General features: G+C 45.8%; 1 protein-coding gene across 2 annotated transcripts in view; it reads right to left on the minus strand.

Moving 5' to 3' along the window:
* DSCAML1 (DS cell adhesion molecule like 1) overlaps window positions 1–26217 on the minus strand; it is a 468701-nt gene that overhangs the window by 87297 nt on the left and 355187 nt on the right. For both annotated transcript variants that reach the window (XM_069224722.1, XM_069224723.1), the window contains exons 17-19: window positions 23767–24007; window positions 1266–1412; window positions 823–978 (exon numbers count right to left, since the gene is read on the minus strand). In XM_069224722.1, coding sequence (XP_069080823.1) covers window positions 823–978; window positions 1266–1412; window positions 23767–24007 — 544 coding nt within the window. The remainder of the gene's footprint in view (window positions 1–822; window positions 979–1265; window positions 1413–23766; window positions 24008–26217) is intronic.

The raw sequence follows: 26217 nt of genomic DNA on the forward strand, positions 1-26217 counted from the left end.
TTCGTGAGTTGCAGTGACTCTCTAACTAGTATGTCACTAACTGGTGTCTCTAGGGGAAGACCCGATTGGGCCTAAAAGCGCCATGTATGAATAGTGCATTGTTGTGGTCACTGGGGCGGATGATCCGATTGTTTAAAATAGATCATCCACCATGTGTGTAATTTATACTAGGAATTCAAAAAGTGTTAACTCTTTATCGTAGTGACTTTAAACTTTAAAGATGGGAGTAAAGAGACAACTGTAACATGATAAGGAGGCTACATCTGCCTGGCTGAGCGGATGGCATCAGATTATCTATGAATCCAATATTGACACCGTTGTGAGCATGCCAATTCTGAGAGGACCGTTCAGTTTCTGTATCTCCTACAACCTCCACTACATGTCCCCTGATCCCATCTTGTAAAGTCTTTTGGTCCCCCTGGTTCCCCTGAAACACTCACAACAGATTCTGGACTTCCCAATCGTGTGTAGTCCATCCTGGCACCAGTACCACTTGCAGCTTCCTGCCTCTCTGTCTCACATTGCTTGCTCCCCTGTTCTGCGTGGCCTCGCCACACACCCCTTCCCCACCACAGTCCTAAATGCAGCTTCTTGTCCCCAGGTCCCACAGGGCGCTTCATGCCCCACAAATCTCTTTCTGACTCCGGTACTACGAGGCCATTCCTAACCCCAACCGCACATGCACATTTTTGCCTACGGTCCTATAAGCTGGGTCGTATTCACAGACGCAAAGGACCTTCATGTTCTCGGTCCCACAAGGCCCTTCCTGGCCAGGACGTCACATGAAGCCTAATCCCCTGAACCCTTAGGTGTGATACTCACTGTCTTCCTTCGTTTGCAGATACAGCACACTGCTCCTCACGCCGTCTCCTGCCTGAGTGTAAGCCAGCACCTGCACACTGTAGTTGGTGAACTTCTCCAGAGCCCTCATCTCAGCGCGCTCACGTGTCGTTGTGATGTTCTGCATCTCTCCCCATTCTGTAGCTCACAAGATGGAAATGAAAGAGACCAAGTAAACATCACCAAATTCATTTTATGGGATGACCATCCAACATCGCCCTCACACCTAATTAGTATACCCTGACACCTAAGGTCCAACTGTACTTTAATGGAGCCCTCCAGGTTTCAAAATGAAGCACCTACTTACCTTGCACCATACCCCTGTAAACACAATGTATGGATCGTGTCCCTTCTTTTCTGATGGTGTGATATCTGTGCCTCCCATGTATCTGAACCCATGACCTCTAACCTGCTGTCTTACTCACCCCCATCCGAGTAGAGAGACCAGTAGATGACACGGTACCCCTTCAAAACTCCGTTCAAGGTGCTACGCGGGGGTTCCGACCACGAGATCACGGCCACATCTGAGGTGATGGAGAGGGCCCGCACATTCTCAGGGGGCTGACTGGGAACTGAGGAGAGAAGAGCAGAGTTAGTAAGCCCCACCACTCCCTTTGTGGCCCCTTACTTAAGTCCCCCCACACCTAGTTCAACTATTTTTTTTCTGGAAGAAAACAGAAATCAGAACTAACTTCATATATTTAGGGGGTATACTTCCGCTAATGTGACAGTACCAGGTCATGGTACTGTAACACTGGAAAAAGAGGCTGGCCAGAATAACAGCCCTGCTACACTGCACGTGTCGCAGTTAGGCATAAACCCCCTACAGCCATTTTGTTAGCCACTCCTAGCAAAACTTACAAGGATAGCATATACACTGTGGCATGTGTCAGACATTTCCCAGATCTGTAAAGGTGTATGGGCCACCTAGCTGTATCAAAGATGAGACACCCAGGAGAAGCTTGTGGGATGGAAAAGGGGCGGGCGGCTTGTGGCGGGCAACGTAAGAAAATAAATGTAATAAAAAAAAAAAATGACCTTTTTGTCCCGCGCCTTAATGCAACCATCCGCTAGGACACTGGACTCAGGCACAGGCTCCCAGCCTGCCCTGTGTCCAATCTTAACTCTGCTTTCATGCTGTTAGGATTGGACAGAGCACCCAGCCAGGGCGCTCCATGGCAGACTGAAAGTCCATGCTTGCTGTCTCCAACTCAGCAACGCAGTGCCTGCGTTGCTGGGTTGGAGAGCCCTGTGTGCATGTGTGTTTGGCCGGCCTGAGACAGCCGGCCAAACACACATGCATACTGGGGCCCTTGTCACAGCCCCAAGGCCCTGCCCCTTTTACTATAAAATAATAAACATTGTTCATTATCGTTTTATAGAAAACGTTGTGCAGCTGTTGCTGCTGACGGGGGGAGCAACGCTCTACCGCCCTAATGGAGGAGCCGTCCCGGTCCATTTGTTTTAGCTGTTTAATATGAAAGGTTATGGCAAAGACTTTAGGCCTGAATTACTTATTGTGAAAAGCATATGTTAATGCCAACAGGCCTTTAAGAGTTGGTTATTATGACACTGTGTTAAAGCCAATAGACAGGTATATTTTGCTACATCACATCTCATACATCACAGTAGGCAAGGCCTTCTGTGTTGATCACTTCTGACAAACCCAGGGTGTGGGAGGCTGTGCATAGGGTAATGGGTCAGCCCACTTCAGCCATTGGCGCCATTGTCTTGTGAGTAGCAGAATTTTATCTAATCATGAGCACACCTGCCTGAAAATGAGCATTCTTCATTGACTGGGCAGGTGAGCCAGCCCTTTAATCTCCAGTTTTAACCTTTTATAGAATGGGTCCCTTTCATTTATTTCCTTCTCCTTTGTTATTTGTTTATTATTTATTTTGTACCTGCCGTACAGCTTCTGAGACACGCTTGCTTGCCACTTATTTCACTTGCAACGTATCAAATCTTGGACAGCCAAAACTGCTAATTGGCCATTTTGGAGTAGTATTGTATAGTATATTGTTACAGTGGCAAGCTGACCACATTTGGAAACAACTTGTCAGCCATCTTGGATTATCCGTAAACGATAATATACTATGCACATACTAATCCAAGATCGCAGTACTGACTGGTCGGCTTGGAATGATACTGTGCTTACTGCATCATTGTTTTACCATTTCAAGGTGGCCAACAAGTTGCTTATACATATGGTGACCAAGCTTTAACTTTAAGACAAAGGTACATTATGCACAATACCATTTCCAAAATGGTTGTTCTCTTCTAGGTTACATTTTTTTACTTTTTGTGTAACAAGCATATTCCCGCTTTGTTTAGGCTGGTTTACTTTTTTCTATTTTTTTTCCTTCTAATGTAGCTTATATACACACTTGTTCAGTGTGTATGTTTTATTGTGGATACGAGAATGGTTGTATGCAAGTGCGTTTGCAAGCAGATACGAATGCATGAATGAGCTGCAGAGTACGTTATGACAAACTACTGAATGCCCAAAATCATTAGTGATTGAAGAGGCACTTTCAGTAAAAAATACAGGCCTTGTGGCATTGCCAATGCTTAGTAACAAAAGTAGGAAAAGAGACTGCATGATTAATGTGAAAATATGATACATCTGTGGCAGGAAGTTTACCTTAGGCCCACCTTGTTTTAAAATGAAGACAGACGTTCAACAGAAATGTTTAAGCTACAGAAGCAACGAGTTCAGATCACTTTCCAACATGAGGTGGAGGGCTGTGGTGATGTAGTATTGTAAAGTATATTGTTACAGTGGCAAGCTGACCACATTTGGAAACAACTTATCAGCCATCTTGGATTATCCGTACAACAATAATATACTATGCACATACTAATCCAAGATCGCAGTACTGACTGGTCGGCTTGGAATGATACTGTGCTTACTGCATCATTGTTTTACCATTTCAAGGTGGCCAACAAGTTGCTTATACATATGGTGACCAAGCTTTAACTTTAAGACAAAGGTACATTATGCACAATACCATTTCCAAAATGGTTGTTCTCTTCTAGGTTACATTTTTTTACTTTTTGTGTAACAAGCATATTCCCGCTTTGTTTAGGCTGGTTTACTTTTTTCTATTTTTTTTCCTTCTAATGTAGCTTATATACACACTTGTTCAGTGTGTATGTTTTATTGTGGATTCGAGAATGGTTGTATGCAAGTGCGTTTGCAAGCAGATACGAATGCATGAATGAGCTGCAGAGTACGTTATGACAAACTACTGAATGCCCAAAATCATTAGTGATTGAAGAGGCACTTTCAGTAAAAAATACAGGCCTTGTGGCATTGCCAATGCTTAGTAACAAAAGTAGGAAAAGAGACTGCATGATTAATGTGAAAATATGATACATCTGTGGCAGGAAGTTTACCTTAGGCCCACCTTGTTTTAAAATGAGGACAGACGTTCAACAGAAATGTTTAAGCTACAGTAGTAACGAGTTCAGATCACTTCCCAACATGAGGTGGAGGGCTGGGGTGATGTTTATAAAGCTCTATTATCTCTAAAGAGAAGAGCAGACAAGGACCATTCTGGAAATGACAACCTGTGTTATGTCTGGCACAAATTCGACCTTCAAAATGGGCAGTGGGAAAGTTATTGAGCCGGCCTCCAGAAGTAGACAATCCTCTAATCATAATTGCCACAACTGGACACAGCACTTCAGAACTCAAGACAGATGTGACCTTCAGAACTGGACACAACACTAAATGGTTGGCCGTAACAACTGGACATAGCACCGTTTGAATCTGATATGTTTAGTTTTCACATACCATCCCTTTTCCTTATGGCTCTGCCTCTCAATTAAACCCCAACATCTACCCTGTCATTTCCAAGCACGTCACATCTCCCTACTTAACATGCAGCCAATAAAACCTTAAACACTTCTCTTGTTCAGTGACCTTTTAAAGCTCACCGCCCTCCCTGCACGTCTTTTCACCACTTCTGTCTTCTTACGTTGTGACTGTTAAAGGATTCTGCTTGGCATGGGTACCCCATGTACCGGATATCTGAGGAAAGCAACCGTCTCCAGTTAGCTGCATGGTAGCAACCTGGATCATGCTACAGAGGTACATGAAATATGTTTGAGGTACAGTATTAAATACTGACCTTCCAGTGCAAGTGGACCTTGCATTACTGTGTTAAGTTCAAGGCGAATTGTGAGATGATTTAACCCATATGAACCGTTAGTGAATACGGCAGATGGCACAAGATTTTTTTAATTCAGATGGAATAATTTAATGTTAAACTCTGGGATAAATGTTTCCACTGTCTCCCTAAAAGTGTGTAAGTTCTAGGTGTGGGGTTGTTTAGATTCCTGTGCCATAGGAGCAAATGAGTATGTTTGTTGCATAACTAGTATGGAGTCCAACCCAGCAGAAACCACGTCTGTTTGTGTCAATAGTACAACTATGTTAAAGAGCTATAGGGATCAAGGTGGAACTTCCTGAGGTAGCCAGGTAAAATGGCATGCCCAACACTGGTGGAAACACCTGGTGAACCACCCTCTTCATGAATGAAGCTTGTGTTCTGTGCTTGATTGCTGGCCCATTAGCTAGGCGCCTAGTCCCAGAAACAGGTATGATTTTGGCTAGCGACAGACTGGTTGCATGCTTTCCTATTCCCGGCCCAGCCTACCAATGAGCATCATAGTCAATGTCCCCAAGAAAGACGAGAGAAATGTGCCAGTAGGAGGCCTCACGCAAGGAAATGGGGAGCATCACTTACGCTACGTGAAGACAATCACAGAGGTCCGCAAAGCTTCAACTCGCATCTACCTGGCAAACTTAAAAATAAGCTTTGGCAATGGGCAATTGGTCTGAATTTTATGTGCTGACACATGCTACCACAGACTTTCATTAATGCTGGTTCTCTGACACCCTCAAAGAATCAAAGAAAACTTGTTGCGCCCTTGAGAAAGCCTGGCGCAAGGACCGCACCGCTGACAACATGACCGCCCTCAAGAACGCTACCCGCGAACACCACCACCTGATCCACGCTGCCAAAAGGAACTTTTTCACCGACAGACTGGACAAAAACAGACACAACAGCAGAGAACTCTTCAGCATCGTCAAGGAGTTCTCCAACCCCAGCGCCAACGCCAACGCCGTCACGCCCTCACAGGATCTGTGCGAATCCCTCGCCACTTTCTTCCATCGCAAGATTAGCGACCTCCACGACAGCTTTGGACACCAGACCCAACCATACACCACCGAACCGGCATCCACGGCCATCACCCTCAACAACTGGTCCCACATCAACACGGAAGAAACCAAATCCATCATGAACTCTATCCACTCCGGCGCCCCTTCGGACCCCTGCCCGCACTTCATCTTTAACAAAGCCGACGACATCATCGCCCCGCACCTCCAGACCGTCATCAACTCTTCTTTTTCTTCTGCTACCTTCCCCGAATGCTGGAAACACGCCGAAGTCAACGCCCTAGTAAAGAAACCTACGGCTGACCCGAGCGACCTAAAAAACTTCCGCCCCATCTCTCTTCTGCCTTTCCCAGCCAAAGTAATAGAGAAGACCGTCAACAAACAGCTGACCACCTTCCTGGAAGACAACAACCTGCTCGACCCCTCACAAACCGGATTCCGAACCAACCACAGCACTGAAACCGCCCTCATCTCAGTCACTGACGACATCAGAACCCTGATGGACAACGGTGAAACAGTCGCCCTCATTCTGCTCGACCTCTCGGCTGCCTTTGACACCGTCTGTCACAGCACCCTAATCACCCGCCTCCGCTCCACCGGGATCCAAGGCCAGGCCCTGGACTGGATCGCCTCCTTCCTCTCAAACCGTTCCCAAAGAGTTTACCTCCCTCCGTTTCGCTCAGAACCCACCGAGATCATCTGCGGCGTACCCCAAGGCTCATCACTCAGCCCGACACTCTTCAATGTCTACATGAGCCCCCTCGCCAACATCGTACGCAAGCACGACATCATCATCACCTCCTACGCCGACGACACCCAACTTATACTCTCCCTCACCAAGGACCCCGCCAGCGCCAAGACCAACCTACAAGAGGGTATGAAGGACGTCGCAGATTGGATGAGGCTCAGCCGCCTAAAGCTGAACTCTGAAAAAACGGAAGTCCTCATCCTCGGCAACACCCCGTCCGCCTGGGACGACTCCTGGTGGCCCACGGCCCTCGGCACCGCACCGACCCCCACAGACCACGCCCGCAACCTCGGCTTCATCTTGGACCCTCTTCTCACCATGACCAAGCAAGTCAACGCCGTGTCCTCCGCCTGCTTCCTCACCCTCCGCATGCTCCGCAAGATCTTCCGCTGGATCCCCGCTGACACCAGAAAAACAGTGACCCACGCCCTCGTCACGAGCCGCCTGGACTACGGCAACACCCTCTACGCCGGGACCACAGCCAAACTCCAAAATCGCCTGCAACGCATTCAAAACGCCTCGGCCCGCCTCATCCTCGACATACCCCGCAGCAGCCACATCTCCGCACACCTGAGACACCTGCATTGGCTCCCTGTCAGCAAAAGGATCACCTTCCGACTTCTCACCCACGCACACAAAGCCCTCTACGACAAGGGACCGGAATACCTCAACAGACGCCTCAGCTTCTACGTCCCCACCCGCCTCCTCCGCTCCTCTGGCCTCGCACTCGCTGCTGTCCCTCGCATCCGCCGCTCCACGGCGGGTGGGAGATCTTTCTCCTTCCTGGCGGCCAAGACCTGGAACTCCCTCCCCACCAGCCTCAGGACCACCCAGGACCACTCCGCTTTCCGGAGACTCCTAAAGACCTGGCTGTTCGAACAGCGATAACCCCCCCCTTTTTCCCCTAGCGTCTTGAGACCCGCACGGGTGAGTAGCGCGTTTTATAAATGTTAATGATTTGATTTGATTTGATTAAAGAGTTGGTAATAATAGGTCATACGGACAAGTGCTCGGTCAACTAAGATCTAAGTTCCCCTTTAAGTACCTGCCAGTGGTAATTCGGTGCTGTATAATCATTCCTATGTTGCCTTCTGCTCCACCTCCCAGCAACTCTCCAAATGAGCCTTGACTGATTCTGTACCAGTTCAGTATTGATTTTCCCATAGAGAATCCCATACTTCTGTTTCAGGAATGGAGGTAGAGGGTTGTTTCCTCTGAGAATGAATATTTCCCATGTGCCCTTGGATACTGTCCATCTCACTACTATACTTACTCTTGCCCTTTCCAGCAGGTTTGAACTGGTCTATATGACAATATGGCAGGACTGGTCTGATGGGTTAGTGTGTGGGCTAGTTTCATTGCTATTTGAGGCCTGTTTTATGGTCTGTTGAGCCAATTTTAATTCCTCTGGGATTACCACAAACATTGCCTGCAGCAAGCACAAAGGAATGGAGTTGCCTATGTCTTGCAAAGCACATATACAGCTTGTATTTAAAAGTTGAAAACTGCCCTGATTTGCAAATGTGAGCCACTTTTTTTACTATCTAATTCCCGAATTATGCTACTTTTATTTTGGTGCCGGGCCTATTTCCTGTCCCAGTCCAACCATCGTTTTCGGGGCACCGAACTGCCACTGAGGACTATTGCCCCTGAGAATAACAGTAAGTTATTGTAACCTAAAGTGCTCAGTCCAAACCCTTACTTATCAAGCGAGGCTATAATTCAAGAATGGTTAAAGGTACACACATTAGGTTTTCATTTGTGTGCCGTATCTGTAGTGGGGGGGTTAAAATGGATTTTTCTTCTACAAAGCAATTATTAGTAGTGATTGAATTTGGTGATAACTCTGAGGTGCTGTATTTGGTACCAACCCTTAAGCCACCTCGTGCAGAACACATGCCACAACAACTTGAGTCACTGCCAGAGTAATATCAAGAAATAATTTTTTGCGGAAGCTCTACCTTCAAAACCAAACAAGTCGAGTCTTTACGCTCTCTTCATGTGCAAATTTCTCAAGGACTGCAAAACTGCTCCACACTTGGGGCATGGAAGAACAAATGGGTCCTGTAAGGTCAGCAGCCGCCAAGGCCTCTGCCTCTCTTTAGGAAGCCTGCCCACCATATTTAGAGGTCCCTACAGGTGGGGTGTCACGGCTTTCAGCAGAACCTACAGTGTGGCACCTCATGTGAACGCACTGAATCTTTGCTGAACTGGCACCATGCTTAATGTGGCTGCTTGGCAAAGTTTTTTTTATTTTCAAATAACAATTTGTAAAACTGAAGTTTGCTATTGAAAAGCAAAAGAAATACAGTCATGCTGCCCTGGGATTTTTTTTATCATATTTGGAGGTAATTTATTTCGTTTTCTTGTTGGGATCTCCGGCATTTCTGTTTAAGAACAGGAAAAAATATCTATAAATGACTTTCCTAAATACGGTGGATATTCCAACGTACACTGACCGATGGCCTTCTGTGGATAGGCTGCTGGTCAGAGGTTTCTGCCATCAGAAATATGGTGCTACACCTACCCTAAATAGAGCAGAGGAACTGCCAATTTGGTGGATGGGGCGTTCGTCAGTTCTTTGCAAGTGTCTCACCTATGGCAAACTGTAAATGACGTCCAAAGGTTTTGTGAGATAAGGCAGATCCTACGTTCTCCACCACATACCCTGCTCCTCCAACCCAACACCCCCCTCCCACCCTCACCCACACACACGCACTTCTCTCTAATCCCTCATTGGAAGGACAAGAACGAGGATTACTGCAATATCAAACTGCATCCACCAGAGACATAAGGATATACCATATTTCCCTACTAATGTCTAGGCCAAAACTCACAAAAGTAGGGCGGCACACAGCCATGTGAGTCGAGGCTAGAGGTGGCTAACCGCACCCCAAAACGTGAAGTGCTTCTAGTGCTCTCCCTTGGAAGCAGGACAAGGTACTGAGGAAATGCTAGGGGAGACAACTCAAATGTGCGGCGCAACTGCTCCTCTTAAATCAAACAAAAGGAACGGGGCGGGGAGGGATTAGGGGGGGGGGGGGGGAGCGTAATGCTGAAAAGCTGTGGAGCTAAAAAAAAAAAAAAAAGCGGCGATAATGGCATCCCACTGCCCCCGAAGAGGCAAGCAACATTTTTATGAGCGTTTAAATGACGATAGATCAAGGTAATGATGCTCTTTAAAAATGAGCATTGTTTTATATCACTTAGGTGTAAAAATGTAATTAGGGGCTAGTGGGGATATCCCGATGTGGTGCGCAGCGTCGGGGTAATAATCACGCGAAAACTCCATTGGAAAACATGGACTCTTAAAGGGCCCGCGAGGAGTACTCACTGCGCCAACCTAACGAGCGCCGTAATTAAGGATGAAAGATGGCCGCTCCGTTGCATCATTCAATGACGGCTCGCGCCTTTGCTGATTCGCGTTGATAGAGCGGCTCCAGATGACGTGAAAAGGCACTCCAGTGACAGGCACAGTTTATTTTGCGAGTAAGGCACGAGCTCTTCAAATGTAATGGGTCTGAGGTATAATGGAGGAAAGTGAGGGGATTATACAGCTCATCCTTTCTCCCAAATAATAGACATTTTGGGAATGATCAGGGTGCTCCTTTCTCTGCTAACACAAGCCAATGACCAGGGGAGTCAAGAGAGGTTAGCAGCCATGCATCCCAACATTTTAGGAAAGGAAAGTGGGAGATTTAAAAAAACAAAAAAACAATCAAGAGGATTTACCTCTCCCATTGGCTTATATTGAAGGAGAGGCAATATCAGGCGGAAGAAAGCCAAAATAAAGCTATTTTTGGGTCGAGCGTAAGCGCACAACCTCTTGCATACTTTTAAGCATACTTCTTCAGTGGGCTTCCAGCTATTTCATTAGTTTCACTGTCAATTAAAAATCATTGCCTCCTAGGGGTCAGTCATGCCTCATTGTCCCTCCTTCTGGGAGGGAACAGGGACCAACTACAGTATAATTATGCTTTGTCCTGTTTATCTGGTCTGAAGGGGACTTTTTTTTTTACTTTGTTTCTTGCTCCTGCCCAGGGAAGCTTCCATTTTCATTTGCATAGCATTATTCCTGAGAGATCAGCTGTAAAGAAGGCTACAAATTAGGCTGTTATCTTGGTCACATTTGGTCTTTGTGGGTTCTCTACATCCTCTCTCAGCTGCCAGGCTCCCGCCCTTCCTTGGCTTGAATTTTCTTTACCAAGTGTGCCTGACTCAGTGCTTAATTTGTGCTTGTTGTTTCCGGTGCGGAGCACCAGCACTTATTTTTGAGGGCTGGCACTTATTTTTCTGCCTTGAGCATTTATTGCTAGGAAAAGACGCATATGGGACAGATGGAGGAAGATTAAAATGGAAAAAGTCACAAAGGGAGCAAGCATAAAGCTGCAAGAGTGAGCTGAAGGGGCAAGGAGTGGCTGCAAATGGATTGAAGAGGCCAGAGATGGCTTCAGGATTATGGTGCCTCAGTATTCTCCTCGCACATTTAATTGCAGCAGCCGCATGTTTAAGAGGAGAGGTTTGGGCACCGGCACGTTTTTATTGACAAATGAAGCACTGGCCTGCCTGTGTGCTGAAAGCAAGGGCGGAGGATCACTTGTAATTGCTTATAGCCTAGGCAGCTGGCTCTACCAGGGCTCCACAATACTTAGGGACGGAGTCTACTTCTGCTCCATTCTGTGATCCCACTCGCAGCTCCATCAATCCACCTCAGTTCACCCATTCCAAGCCCTCTGCCGTGCCAGTGCCAGGAACCCCACACTCGCTGTCTGCCAGAGCACCTCAGTTCTTGGAGTCAGTACATTCTGCTGCTCCAGTACTGGGACCTTGGACGCAGCTCCATCAGTGCATGCAGTTCATACACTTTAGGCCCTCAGCCAAACCGGTGCCAGGAACCCCATACACACTGTCTGCCAGAGCACCTCAGTTCTCGCATTCAGTACACTCTGCTGCTCCAGTATTGGGACCTCGGGCACAGCTCCATCAGTGCACCTCATTCCACACACTCCAAGCCCTCAGCCATGCCAGTGCCAGGAACTCCACATATGCTGTCTGCCAGAGCACCTCAGTATTACCAGTCAGTATACTCTGCTGCTCCAGTACCAGGACCCCGAGTGCAGCTCCATCAGTGCACCTCAGTTTTACCCTGGTGAGGTCACTTCCTTTCCTATACTAGGACCCCGCTCACATACAGTTCCATTACAGCAGCTCAATTCTAATAGGCAGTCCCACTGTCAAGACAATACTGGACCCAAAATAGCAAAATGCAGCTCTGCCAGTGCACCTCAAGACTAACATCCAGCGCCACTGTTGACGGGAACCACCACAGCTCTGCCAGAATCCATCAGTTCTAACATTCAGTGCACATTTCTTCTCAGTACTAAGGCTCACACACACGCCCTTCAGGACTCCTTGCTTCTGTGGTTCAGAGGCATTGCTCTCTCATACTGGGCCCCACTCACAGATTCACCAGGGCACCTCCAGGCTAACACTCAGCAACACTGGCACGGCAATACTAGGTTCCACACACAGCTCCATTAACATACCTCACTTCTCACCTTGTGTGCCTGTTGCTATTCCAGAACTGCAGCCCACATACAACTCTGTCAGTGCACCTCAACACTAACCTGCAGCGTCTCATTATTCCAATACCAGGAATTATACGGCGCTCCGTTTCACACCCATTCTATTCCTGTCTGGAATGTGTCAGTACATACATGCCCTGGGTCTTTTATTGCTCGTTTCTCTCACCATCTCTTTTTTTCTAATGTTCATTTTTTCTTTCTTTTCACACATCTTTCATTATTTTTTCCTTTATCTTTCGTTCGCTAGCTTCCTTCTTTTTTTTCTTTTGTCTCACCATTTTGCTGTATTTCTTTTCTTACTTGTGTTTTCATTTTCTCGCTCTTTCTTTCCTTTCTTTTGTTTGCGACCCCTTCTCTTTCTTCCTTTTGTCTGTTGTATTCCTTTTGCTTCTCTTTTTCTGTCCCATCCGCTTTCTCTCCTGAGGGCTAGTTATAAATGGAGCAACAGGTGCAGTGGCACCGGGGCCCAGCGAAATATGGACCTCACTCAACTCTATTTGTATTTTGTTACTGAAATTGCAGTCAACTATTTTCCTTTCTTACTCCAGGGCCCATGACACTGTTACTACCCCAGTTGTCCCCTCCATCTTTACTTCCGACACCAACATTCTTTCCACCCTCCAATACATCCCAAATGATATTTTTGTTATGGTGTTTTGAGCAATACACTTTAATGCCAAAAGGTTGTTACTGATAAAGGTTTATATGATAATTGTTCATGTTTTAACCACTTCGCTGCAAGGCCTTTTCCCCTCTCAGGTGCCAAGCCTTTTTTTTTAGCTATTTAGGGCAGTTTGCGCTTAGGCCCTCATAACTTTTTGTCCACATAAGCTACCCACGACAAATTGGAGTCCTTTTTTTTTCCAAAATCCTAAGGATTCTTGAGTTATCCAGAGCTTGTGGGTTCCCCTGGAGGAGACCAAGAAATTAGCCAAATTACAGCGAAAATTTCGTTAAAAATAAATAAATGGGAAGAAAGGGATGCAGAAGAAGGCTTGTGTTTTTCTTCCTAAAAATGGCATCAACAAAGGCTTTGCGGTGCTAAAATCACCACCTTCCCAGCTTTCAGGAACAGGCAGAATTGAATCAGAAAACCGCATTTTTCAACACAATGTTGGCACTGCACTGGGACATACCCCAGTTTTACTATATTTTGTGATTTTAGCCTCCTTCCAGTTCGTGACAGGAATGGGTGTGAAATTAATGCTGGAGTCTGGAAAGCTAATCATTTCTGAAAAGTAGACCACATTCTGAATTCAGCAAGGGGTCATTTGTGTAGATCCAACAAGGTTTTCCTACAGAAAATAACAGCTGAATTAGATTTTTGAAAGCAATATACCGTTACGTCTGCTGGACTCTTCTGGTTGCGGGGATATATAGGGCTTGTAGGTTCATCAAGAACCCTAGGTACGTAGAGCAAATAAATGAGCTGAACCTTGCAATGGGTTTTTATTCTATACCGGGCATACAGCAATTCATTTGCTGAAATATAAAGAGTGAAAAATAGGTATCAAGGAAACCTTTGTATTTCCAAAATGGGCGTAAGTTAAGGTTTTGAGAAGCAGTGGTTATCTGCACATCTCTGAATTCCGGGGTCCCCATATTAGCATGTGAATTACAGTGCATTTCTCAAATAGACGTCTTTTTTACACCCTGTCTTACATTTGGAAGGAAAAAATGTCGAGAAAGACAAGGGGCAATAACACTTGTTCTTCTATTCTGTGTTCTCCAAGTCTCCCGGTAAAAATGGTACCTCACTTGTGTGGGTAGGCCTACTGCCTGCGACAGGAAACGCAACATGGACACATCAAATTTTTACACTGAATTTATGTTATGATGTTAGGCCTTTCCTTTCCTTTGATGCCTCTCCCACCCCCCACCTCCCGGTCGGAAGAGAAATGCTTTTGCATTTGTGCTTCCAGCGCGATCGGAAGTGACCTCTGATGAGGTCAGCACGTGATTTGTGCGCAGACGTCATCAGACGTCACTTGGTCGGGGATGGAAGGGGAAGCGATTCCCCTTCCATCCCTGCCCCTTTGGCTCATGTGGGAGCATTAGCGCTCCCCCCGGGGGTCGGGTGCAGGACGAGCTGGTCTCGTCCTCGGCACACAGCAACGGTGACCGAGGACGAGACCAGCTCGCCCCAGGCACCTGAGAGGTTAAGCTAGAGGAAGAAGGTAAATGGAAGTGCTTTAGTTAAATGCTGGGCCACTGGAATTATATGGCAGGACAAGACGAACTTATGAGACAGGGTTGATCAATTTATGTGGCAAGGAAAGTCCACTTATGAAAAGTCCACTTATGAATTTACAATGCCAACAGCTCTAACTCAAGAAAATGGGAGATCTATTGCATTGCAAATGCTTGATACTTTTGGCAGGGGCATAGCTGTAGCTTCATGGGAGGTGTTTGGGGTGCTACCACTCCCCACCCCCCAAATAAATATATTTTTTGCTAAAAAGTTGGGTACAGGTACTTGCAGTCGGGTATGGACAGGTGTCTATTGGATTTCAATAGTAATTTTTACATACACACAGACAGAAACACACATACACTTTCTTTCTGTTGGAAGGTGGGTCATTAGTTGTGTGACCTGCACAAGTAATGGGTCCGCACATGGCCACCAATGGGAACCAAACACCCCATTGTAGAGCTTGACTCTCATAGGGTAGCATTGCAGAGCAGTCCGAGGCTTACTCAAGGGAGAGGTGGTGTGGGCTAGTAATCACCATTCACTAGCACACAAGAATAACACTCAATGATTGTCTAGTCTGTGCTTTATCTTTTGATAAAGTAAAAGTAAACTTATCACACACACTACTCAATACCATGCAACAATTAGAAATATACACATTGATGGAATTACTCTTGGATGACATTGTGTAATCTCTCATGTCTCCCCGAGGGGAAATATAATCCAACAACCCACATGGCAAAACAATCCCTGGTATCTCAATGCAACATTTGACTGTAATTTAGAGTGAGAGCACCTAAATCTGGCAAATAAGTACATCTACTTTGCCAGGAGGTGGCTATAAATCTCATTACACAAATCAGCATCAACAAGAACATATACAGACATGTTTAAATAATTTTATGGCAAGACCGGAGGCTCATATTATGCTAATTCTTTTCTTGTTTATTCAATAGCAGCAGTCAAGAAACCACAATTCCCAGAAGGCCAAACATAACAAGGCCGATGGGAAACAAATAGTAGTCCATTAATATCCACTAATCACGGGGCAACATACCCCTAAATACCCATCTTGACTGTGAACAGACCTCTTTTCTTGCTGCTCGCAGTCAAGATAACTATTACAAAACATTTTACTAGTTTCTATTGTACATGCTATATTACCTTTATTGTTAAAGTTTATGGTTGTTTTGCTTGCCGTTACGAGTGTTGCGCACGCTTTCGTTTCTTTAAGTTTGGCTTGTAGCCGCATTTCTAACGCCCGTCTTCCCTCACGCACGCGCTGGCTGTCAACCGTCATTTATTCCAACCGCCGCTTTCTCTCAACGCGACACCATGTACTGTCAGCAGTTGAGAGAAACGGCGCAACAGTATTTTCTCTTCACCGCTGTTCTTCAAACTTGCCTGCACACGTCGCTCCTTCTTTCCTTCGTCTGCCGGTGACTCCGAGTGTATTTTCTACACGGACCAGCCCCTTTCTCCGCCCATAGGCGGAGCAAAGTTGTTTTTTTCCTCCGGTTGAGGAAATATTTAACTCTTTCCAGCCTCTTCTATTTCTACATTGGTTTTCAACTACTTACAATGGAAGTTGATAACTCTCCCTTGGCTAAAGTTATTAATGAGGAGGAAGAACAATAAAATGAGCAATTAAATGACTTTATTCAACTTTCTGTAGAACAGGCTGTTTCAGCCTCTATAAATAAATTGTCAAAAAATTTAGAAAATTCCGTCTTAAGCTTGGTATCTAAGACAATTTTGTCCCAGTCTGCGGGGTAAAGCAGAAAACGCCTTTTATCCAAAAATATTCCTAAAGTGGCGATCCTCATAGGCCTCCTTTAAAGGAGGGGTCTTCAAGCACCAAAAATAAATTGTCTCTTAAATACTCTAAAAAAATCCAAGCACATTACTGCGCCTATTGTGATTTCTAGTATCCTTGATACTGATGATGACATTCCGGATACTGTCTCTGATGCAGACAAATCTGATGATGATGATGTGGGTATTATGTTTTCACCTCCTCCCAAAAAAGCGAAGCTTTCAGCGCAAGACGGTGTTAAACCTCTGGTAATAACTGATTCAGAGGGGGTTTAACCCAAATGACATCCACCATCCGCATTCCACTGAATGGTTCCCTACGGATCATGTGGGAGATTATGTCGCCTCTAGATTACATACGTCCCTGGACGAACAAACTAGAGCTAAACTCTGCTCTGAGTACCCTTGTCCTTCTTTGCAGTCCAAAAAAACAACTCCAGCCATTGATCCTTCTCTTATTACATTCTTTACTAAGTTTGGCAAAGACCCACGTAAGGGTGTTGATAAAGCCTGGTCTAGCTGATTTAGCTGAAGCTGCTCGTTTGGACAACTCTTCCAATAACCTGGTGGATCTGTCTTTATGGTTTCAGAGGTCCATATGTCTCTTGAGGAATGCTAATGCTGCAATTACTCACGAACGGAGAAAAGCTCTCCTTCTTAAACTTAACCCCAAACTGGTCAACCTGGCAGTATCGGATCCGAGCATCAAAGCGGAAGGTCTCCTCTTTGGGGATTCCTTTATTAAGGAGTTAAGCAAGTATGTGTCAACTTTTGCTTCCTTAGACAAAGCCCAACAGTCTCTCAAAAAGATATTCAACAATCAGGTTTTTGCCAGGGCCAGCAGAAGCAGGAACCGCTTTGCCAGCCGTTCTTACAACAACCAGGGTTCCTGTGGTGCCTTCAATACCTCATATCAGGAATACAGACTGCAGTTCTATCCGCAGAGAGGACGCAGTTTCCGCACCAAAGGCAACCAAGGCTCCAGATTCTCATCCCACACCGGTAATTATTGTAGGAGGTCACCTTTGACTGTTTCTTCCGAAATGGCAGTCGATAACAACAGATCCATGGGTAATAAACACCGTTCAGGGCTACACTATCAGGCTTTATTTGAAGCCTATACAGCTACAGTTTCCTCATCCTCCCAAATTTTCTCTAGAAATGACAAAGGCGATTTCGGCAGAAATCCAGTCTCTTCTTCAAAAACACTCAATTGTCCTTTGTTAGTTAGATCCTTCAGGTTTCATCAATTCAAAAGAAGAACAAAAAGATGTGCCCAGTCATCAACTTGAAACATTTCAACCAGTTTGTTGTTTATCGTCATTTCAAAATGGAGACTATTTTCCATCTCAGAGATTCTCTTCTTGAGGGCGATTGAATGGCTCGTTTAGACCTCCAGGACGCTTATCTTTCAGTTCCCATGCATCCAGATTCCAGGAAACTCTTACAGTTCGAGTGGTCAAACCAGACTTATAATTTCTCCTCTCTTCCTTTCAGCCTTTCTTCTGTACCCTGGTGTTTCACAAAACTCATGAGACCAGTTGTAGCTTTCCTCAGAGCCCAGGGAGTCAGGATAATCATTTATCTAGACGATATCCTAATTATGAATCAAAACCTTTCTTCCCTCCAATCTCACGTCTTGTTGACCTGTACTCTCCTCTCAGATCTAGGTTTTCTCATAAACAGCAAAAACTCCTCTCTAGTTCCGGTCCAACAAATGGAATTTTTAGGTTTTCTCGTGGACTCTGTCTCAGCTACACTTCATCTTCCTTCCACAAAAGTAAAATTCACAAAGTCTGAGATTCTTCAAACTTTGCGCAAATCCCTTATATCTCTAAGATCCTTAGCAAGGATTGTAGGCCTTCTATCCTCTTCCATTCAGGCCATCTTTCCAGGTCCTCTCCATTACAGAGCCCTTCAAAGACTCAAAATACGTCATCTTCAAAAGGGTCTGGCATACAGGGACAACATTGTTTTGATCAAGATTCTTGTGCGGAACTCCAATGGTGGACAGACCATTTAGACGCCTGGAACGGCAGGACTATATTTGCTTCAGCCCCAGATCTAGTATTAGAATCTGATGCAAGCCTGTCCAGCTGGGGAGCCCGGTGTGGTCCAATCTCGACTGGAGACACATGGTCTGTACAGGAGTCACAGTTGCACATCAACTGTTTAGAGATGTTTGCCGCCTCCTTTGCAATAAAAAGTCTAGCAAGAGACAGGGTTTGTTGTTCAGTTCTTCTCAGGATGGACAACATATCAGCGGTCCAATATATCAACTATTTAGGAGGCACAAAATCTAAACCTTTAGCGGAATTAGTGAAATGGTTTGGGGAGTTTTGTCTTCAAAAAAGGATTTCGGTCCAGGCAGAATATATTTCGGGCAATCTCAATACTGTAGCAGACTGGCATTCGCGTTATCTTCAAGATTTGAGCGATTGGAGACTTCATCCCTCAGTTTTTCAGGCTATTTCTCACAAACGGGGCCCGTTCCAAGTAGATCTCTTTGCGTCACGTCTCAATACTCAGCTACCTCAATTCTTCAGTTGGCGTCCAGATTCTTTAGCTCTAGCCTTTAATGCTTTCTCTCAGGATTGGTCAATATCTCTCAACTACGCCTTCCCTCCTTTTATCATGATAAGCAGGTTTTTAGCCCAGATCAGACGTCAACAGGCAGTGGTAGTCCTCATAGCTCCCTTTTGGCAATCCCAAGTCTAGTTCCCTTCCATCCTAGAGTTGGCAATAGATTCCCCTTTTCTCCTTCCCTCCATTCTGGACCTTCTCACAAATCCCCTCTGTCTTCCTCACAATTTGATTTTAGACTACCTTCTCACCCTTTCAGCATGGAAATTGTCCAGGATCCCCAACCAGTCCCAGCTATTTCAGCACAAGCTTCAAACTTCATCAAACATTCCTGGGCAACAGGTACAAAAAAGGCCTACTGGTCAGCATTGTCCATATGGCACAGCTGGTGCATGGGGAAAAAGTATTGATCATCTTTCAGCGGATATAACTTTCATAGTTAATTTCCTTGCGGCTGAAGCTAGTAAAGGTAAGTCCTACCATACTATCAATCTCTATTGGTCGGCGATTTCTTCTTCTCATCCTTACATCAATGGTAAGCCTGTCGGTGAACAGCCTCTGGTTTGTCGTTTGTTGAAGGGAGTAAAGTTTTCCAATCCTCCCTTATCTAAATACAGTTCGTTGTGGGATGTTAATGTTGTTTTTAATCTCTTTTTATCTTTGCCAGATAATAACATGCTCCCTTTAAAGAAGTTGTCTGCGAAGCTGGCTATGTTGTTATGCCTGGTTTCTTTTAAACATCTTTCTGATGTTAGAGCTCTTGATATTACTGCTTGTCACTTTACTCCTTCAGGTGTTTTATTTAATGTTCATAGACTTACTAAAGCTAATTTGGCAACAGTTTTTTACCCCTATTTTCCTGACCACACTAAACTTTGTGTAGGTCAATGTCTGAAGATATATGAACAAAAGACAGACGATTTGAGATCTTCTTCATCATCCCAACTCCTCATTTCCTTCAAGAAAGCCTTTAAGCCGGTTTCCACCCAACTCTGGCCTGTTGGGTGAAATGGGTTATGTCTTTAGCGGGTATTGACACTTCTTCTTTTGGGGCCCAATCTGCTAGGGGTGCCATGGCTTTTAAAGCCTTTTGGGCTGGCTCTCGTTTGGAGGACATTCTCAAATCGCTGACTGGCCAAATGACAATGTGTGTAAAGTGTTCTATTGTAAACCAATACAACATGCCTCTTTAACTGTTATTAATTCGCTTTAAACTAGCATAATATGAGCCTCCGGTCTTGCCATAAAATGTAGATTTTCCTAGTAAAATATGAAGGAAAGTCTTCATTTTTATTAAAGACATGGAGAGGAGTATTATCCCGCCTCACAATAATCCTATTTTGTTATTCCTTCGTGTGGGGAGCCCACCCCTGGCCGACCCCACCGGCTCCCCACACGGCCAGCACCTCATGTACTACAGTGGGAGCTGGCCCTTCCTTTGGTGTCTGCCCCCTCCTGCTGGCAGATGCGTGCCGGCTATGGCCGGACAGGCCACCTGGGGGAGTGTGATGGCACTCCCTCCTCCTCCTCTTCAGGGCCCCAGGATAGGGTCTGGGGCCCATCCTCACCTTCGCGGGAAGCGCAACGGCGCTCCCTGACTTACTCTGCTTCATGAGGCCCCAGAATGGGGTCCGAGGCAATTACTTTGCTTCTGGTGGCGCCCTGGGATGGGGCGTGGGGCACCAGGGACCAATGTTCATAGGAAGGACAACTGCGCGTGTCCCCAGCCATGTTCCTGGATGTTCACAGGGAGCGTGACGGCGCTCCCTGACTTTACTTTGGCTGCTGGGGGTCTCCAGGGTGGGATCTGGGGTTCCTACACCATTGCGGCGAGGAGGGTGCGTGATGGCACCACCCCTCATCTCCATGAACGGGCCAGGCTTCACGGGGCCCAGGGATGGAGTCTGGGGCCGCATCTTCCTCCAGAGGGAGAGTGGGACAGCACTCCCCCGGCTCCTCTTCCTCCTGGGGCAATCCCCGGGCCCTGGCCCACCCTGGGGACATCGACCAGTGCTGTGGCAGAGCCCCACGTGCTTCCCCGCTCGCTCATAGGTCAAAGGTCACAGACCTTCTCTGTGGGATATCTCGGGTCCCCAGGGGCCGATTTTCGTGATTGTGGTGTCGTTTTGCTCCTGGTGACAAGCCCTTGCCACCAGGCCTCCTGGCCTAGAAGGGTCCCAAATTCTAGGGAGCCCCCCTTTTCCTCTGGGCAGTGCGCTCTCCTTGTGCCAGCCCAGTCTTTCCCCCAACTAGTCCTCAGTGGGATTGGGAGTAAGGGGGTTCCAGAGCTTACCTGGCTCTGGAACGCCTCGCTGGGCCTGAACACCTTCATGGCCAGAATCCCTTCCCCGGGGGGGCAGTCAGGGGGTTCTTCCTTCCAGTTGCCCATGAAGCCTGTCTACAGTCCCAGTGTCCTACCAGCAGGCTTGCACCTCTGGCCTAACCAGAAGAGCCACATCACTTCCTTGTCCCTGTCCCCACCTTCCTGCACAGTCTTCTGGGATAGCTCAAAATGGGATCCTCCAGAAGCTAGGGCCACATGTGCTCTGAACTCAGCCCCTCCTCCCTGACATTCCTTCCGGGCCTCTCCAGCCTGTTCCAGGCGCGGAATGACAGCTGGCTGATTGACGCAAGGCCCTTCTCAGGCAGCTAAACAGAGGCATACTGGGCTCTTACCTTGAGCTGAGTCAGAGAAAGATGCCATTCCTGGATGACCCATAAGTTGTACGACTATGCTTTTGTAACCTGCTGCATTATTCTTTTCATACCGGGTACAGTGTTTATTGGTGTGACTCTGGTCTCGTGCACCCCAGAGGACTGCAGTTGCATCCTAGGCCAACCTTTCCCATTGACATTTAATGTAGTGCCCCTACAGGGAAAAGACAGTAAGCACACTGACTACCCCTCACATGTGTACACCCATCTCATGAGGCCTACTCCAGGTCACCACCTACTCTGGATAGTTCCTTCTGCACCAGGGTAAACCTAAGCACAGTTCTTGGGATGCATATGGCAAGAAGCCTCCCGGCGCAGCCCTCAGATGGGTGCACACATGATCACGTGTAACCAGCCCAGGGCCTCCTACTCTTGCTGCACCACAGCAGCCTTTCCTTAGCAAGTCAGCACCAGCGGTAAACACGCGCAGTCCATTTTACCATGAGTTTACTATGGATGAGTCTCCAGCTAGGAGGCTCCCTCACAGTAAAAGGTCAAAAACTAGGTTGTCAAAAAGCAAACAATCAGAGTGGACCAGTCGCTCAGAACAGTCCTCTATCACTCTCCCTGTTTTGAAAGTTTTCAACAAGTTTGGTTATTATACACAATAATGTTTTCTCTCTCTTACCCCTACCAATCTGCATTTGTCTCCCACTGCTCACCCCTCTCTTGCACCCTTCTTGTCATAAAATGTATTTTAACATTTTATGCCAGCGCCATAGTTGGGAAATCTGAAGCCCACCCCCACCAATCTTACTGACCAAGCTACCTTCACCCACCAGAATCACGTCTATTGACATGTATGGTAGCAGAAGCAGTGCTGGAAGCTGGGGAGCTGGAATTGCTGCAGCAACCCCAAACCTTGCAGAAGGTCAGTGGGAGAGCAAACAAGAAAAAGACCTTTACATTTAGTTTATATCTTGTTGCAAACAGAGGTCAAATACCAGACTGCTTATTCTTTTACCTTGAGATTGGCATTTCCTTTTCCTTTCTCTAACTGCTGGGTGAGGAAAATTTGTAATGTGAACCAAGCCGCAATCTTACTGGGTGGAGAGAGAGCATGAAAAGAAAGGCAGTAGGATGTGGAATGTTTCCTAATGCACACCAGTTAAATAGTTGTAAATATACTGTACAAATGGTTCAAAATGTATCAGCAGCAATGAAAGTATGTGGTGTTAGAGATGTTCGTTTGCATAATTCTTTAATATGATGGAACATTGATGGCAGCAGCCCCACTCTGAAATTGTTCCAGTACCACAGGGTAGCAGTGGGATTATTTCCCAGGCTCCACACTTGTCAGGCCCCTATGCTTGTGCTGCAATGTTTATTGATACATTATCAAGCACGCCTGAACATTTACTACTTGTAAGGCTCCTAAGACAGCTATATCACTAGAAGTTTCCTATTCTCTTTACCTGGAGGGAGGATATCCATCCATCCATCCATCCATGTAGGAGGCGCAGGAACATTTTTAATAGGGTGGAAGTAGGAAAGAGAGGTATGCAGAGGGTAGGATGGAAAGGGCGTGCAATCCAGGTAATATGAGGAAGGGATGCAGGGACAGCAAGTGTACAGGGGAAGATGTAGATTGAGGTAAATAGGTAAGAAAGGTGCAAGAAAAGTGGGTAGGAGCATGGCGGCTATCACCTTCCCTATTATTAGAGTGTCTATACAAGAGCAGATTTCTGACTTGATAATGCCTTTAAAAAGTATTGAATATTATGAACGTTTTTGTCTTTGGGAGGAATTTGCCTGATTTAAAGAAATCATTATTGAATTAAAGATAAATGTCAGGTTCCGTCATTCCAAGATACATACAAAATTTGATCTTTTTCTAAGCAACTTTTCTAATTTGAATAAGTAATTTTCTTAAGGATGGGTGATAGAGTCTGTCTTTTCAAGACACATATAAGTAACCTGGGAGACAGGAATAATTAAAACCTCAGTACCTATGGTTGTTCTTTGGTACTCCTAATTCTAACCCTCATTTCACTCCAGCCTCGCACTCAACCCTGCTTGCGCTCCACTCGCCAACTTCCAGCTGTATTTTTTTACCTCCTTTGGTGTGGTACTCACCAGTCACAGGCACGTTACTCACCATCCTCTAACGTGGTGGCGTTGATCTCGCTGGATGAGGGTCCAGTGCCTGCTCGGTTGAAGGCCTGCACCACTACCCCATACTGGGCAAACTTTTTGAGGTTGTCGAGGGTGTAGATCTCGCTGTCACCTGTGGCCTTCATCTCTACTATGCTGTACTGGCCATTGCTGCCTGGTCCATTCTCCCGGTACCCAATCTGGTATCCCCGGATCACACCATTCTGCAGTTCCTTCTTTGGTGCCTGAGGGAAGAACAGACATTATTATGGGTGGTCAGAACAGAGCCAGGATCAAAATGAAGAAGTGGACCCTGCACACTACTGAAAGCATTTTCATAATGGGTGATTCCACCAGCTAGTAAGATCACTCAGTAGCTACTGTATCTTCTCAGTTCCTGATGGACGACATCAGGCGGGCAGCAGTCAGTGCTTAATTTGAGCCTGTGGTTTCTAGTGCTCAGCACGGGCGCTTTATTGTCAACACTGGCTTTTATAACAGCCTGCCACATGGTGGTGCTGTTTGTCTAATCTTGTGAGGAGCACAACAACAGTTGTTTAGTAATTAAATATACATTAAAAACACAAGTGCCTGCCACTCAAAGCTATAAGAGTAGCTTGAGCAGCATGTTTTAGTCATTTTTTATGTATATTTAAAGTCTTAATTGTCACAGTTGTATGAGTGTGCTGGTTAGTTGTGTCGGTACTGTCACTGGCAGCACTAGTGGGTCAATGAGCGGTGCAAGCTGTAGCGGCCTCCTGACAAGGGCCGGGGCACTTGTTATTATTATTATTACTATTACAAATTAGGTACTTGCAGAAGCACCACAGTGAGCACACACTGAAGGACTGGAACAACATTGGACTCTAGTTGCAGGATCCTGTGATCTTTTAGCAAACATACATGCAGCAGTGACACGCAGTGGCCAGTCACAGAAAGAAACAGACCCAGTAGTGAAACCTAACTTCACAGTAAGTAATTCACTGAAGTCTTGAAGGGAGCAAACAGACACAGATGTAGCAGTGCCACTAAGCTGCAGAGCTCATCATTGGTTTAGGTCCTGGAGGGAGGAGACAGGCCAACATGCACAGTACCATTTAGCTTCAACATACATCATTTGCTGATGTATTGGAGGAAGCAGATGCAACAACTCATTAAAGTAGATTACTGGTGAAGGCCCTGAGAGAGCAGACAGAAACATATACAATAGTGTAGCTCAGCTGCAGAATAGATAAGTCACTGAGATCCTGATAGAAGCCAGCAGTCACCAGCACAGCAGTGCCTTCGAGTGACCATAGCATACTACCAGTGGATAGCTCATCTCCATAGTAGGCCATACACTGAGGTTGTCATAAAAGTGCTGGCCCCCCACCATTTGCAGCACAGCAGGGTATTTCACAGTGGTGTAGCTGCGGTTCAATTTCACAGATCATGTGCATTTATAAAGCACATATTCACCCAGAACACAACTCTGGAGCTGAAAAACATATGTTCGCTGTTACCCAACTCAATGGTACACAATTTATTGACCTCGGATGAAAAACTGAGTGGACTTGTCGGAATGTGAACCTGTGACCATGAGGTCAAAGAGATAGCTTGCAGTGGATGCATTAGTTCACTGAACCACCAAAGCCAGCTTTAAAATTGCACTAACCTTTAGGCTGGGAGTGGACCTAAGAAAAGGGGTACCCGTACATTGGAATACCGGAGAGAGGTGCCAGGACACTGTTTTTCCTTCCTCAAAGTGTCTTATGACACCTTCAGCTTCTGTTGCTTGCATTGTGCTATTAAGGTAGGGCGTTTAAACAGACAGGTTACTTCTCCAAAAAGTGTTATTGTTGTGTCATTAGCAGTAAGATGCTCCCATCTTAAGGGTTATCTATGCCATCTCAGCTACTGAGCTGTTTAACCAGTGATTGCATGCAAGAAAAAAGGCAGAAGGCCAGAAACTCAATTTTATTTTGCATTTCACAGATCTGCTAATTGGCAATATGACAAATGATACCATCAACCATTCCTGGCTTTTAATAAAACAGCATTGAGGTGCTTTTAGTTTTGCTTTTAACACTGTCATCATTGACACAAACCCCCAGTATGCAAAATGCTGTTAGCTAAAATGCCAGAAGTTGTGAATGGGTTACACATGACATGGAGTCACTTGTCAGCTATGTTTCAGATTTTACAAAGTGGTCTGGCCCGTTTAAAAAAACTGCTTGTTTTACATGTAAAACCAATAGTAAGTTATGCTCACATATTTCATGAGGGGTCAGTCTTTCTGTCACATCATCCATTAAAACAAACAAAGAGATTGTGAAACGATTTGTATTTTGGGGAGTGGAAGATTTAACTCTGAGATTCACAATACAACAAAACTTCAACATGGACAGCAGCAGTGTTATTGTCCCTAATGCAAAGAATAAGTAAACGATAGATGGCAGTAGCAGGAGAAACATGA

This window comes from Pleurodeles waltl, chromosome 3_1, assembly GCF_031143425.1.
Source record: "Pleurodeles waltl isolate 20211129_DDA chromosome 3_1, aPleWal1.hap1.20221129, whole genome shotgun sequence".
Lineage (NCBI taxonomy): Eukaryota > Metazoa > Chordata > Amphibia > Caudata > Salamandridae > Pleurodeles > Pleurodeles waltl.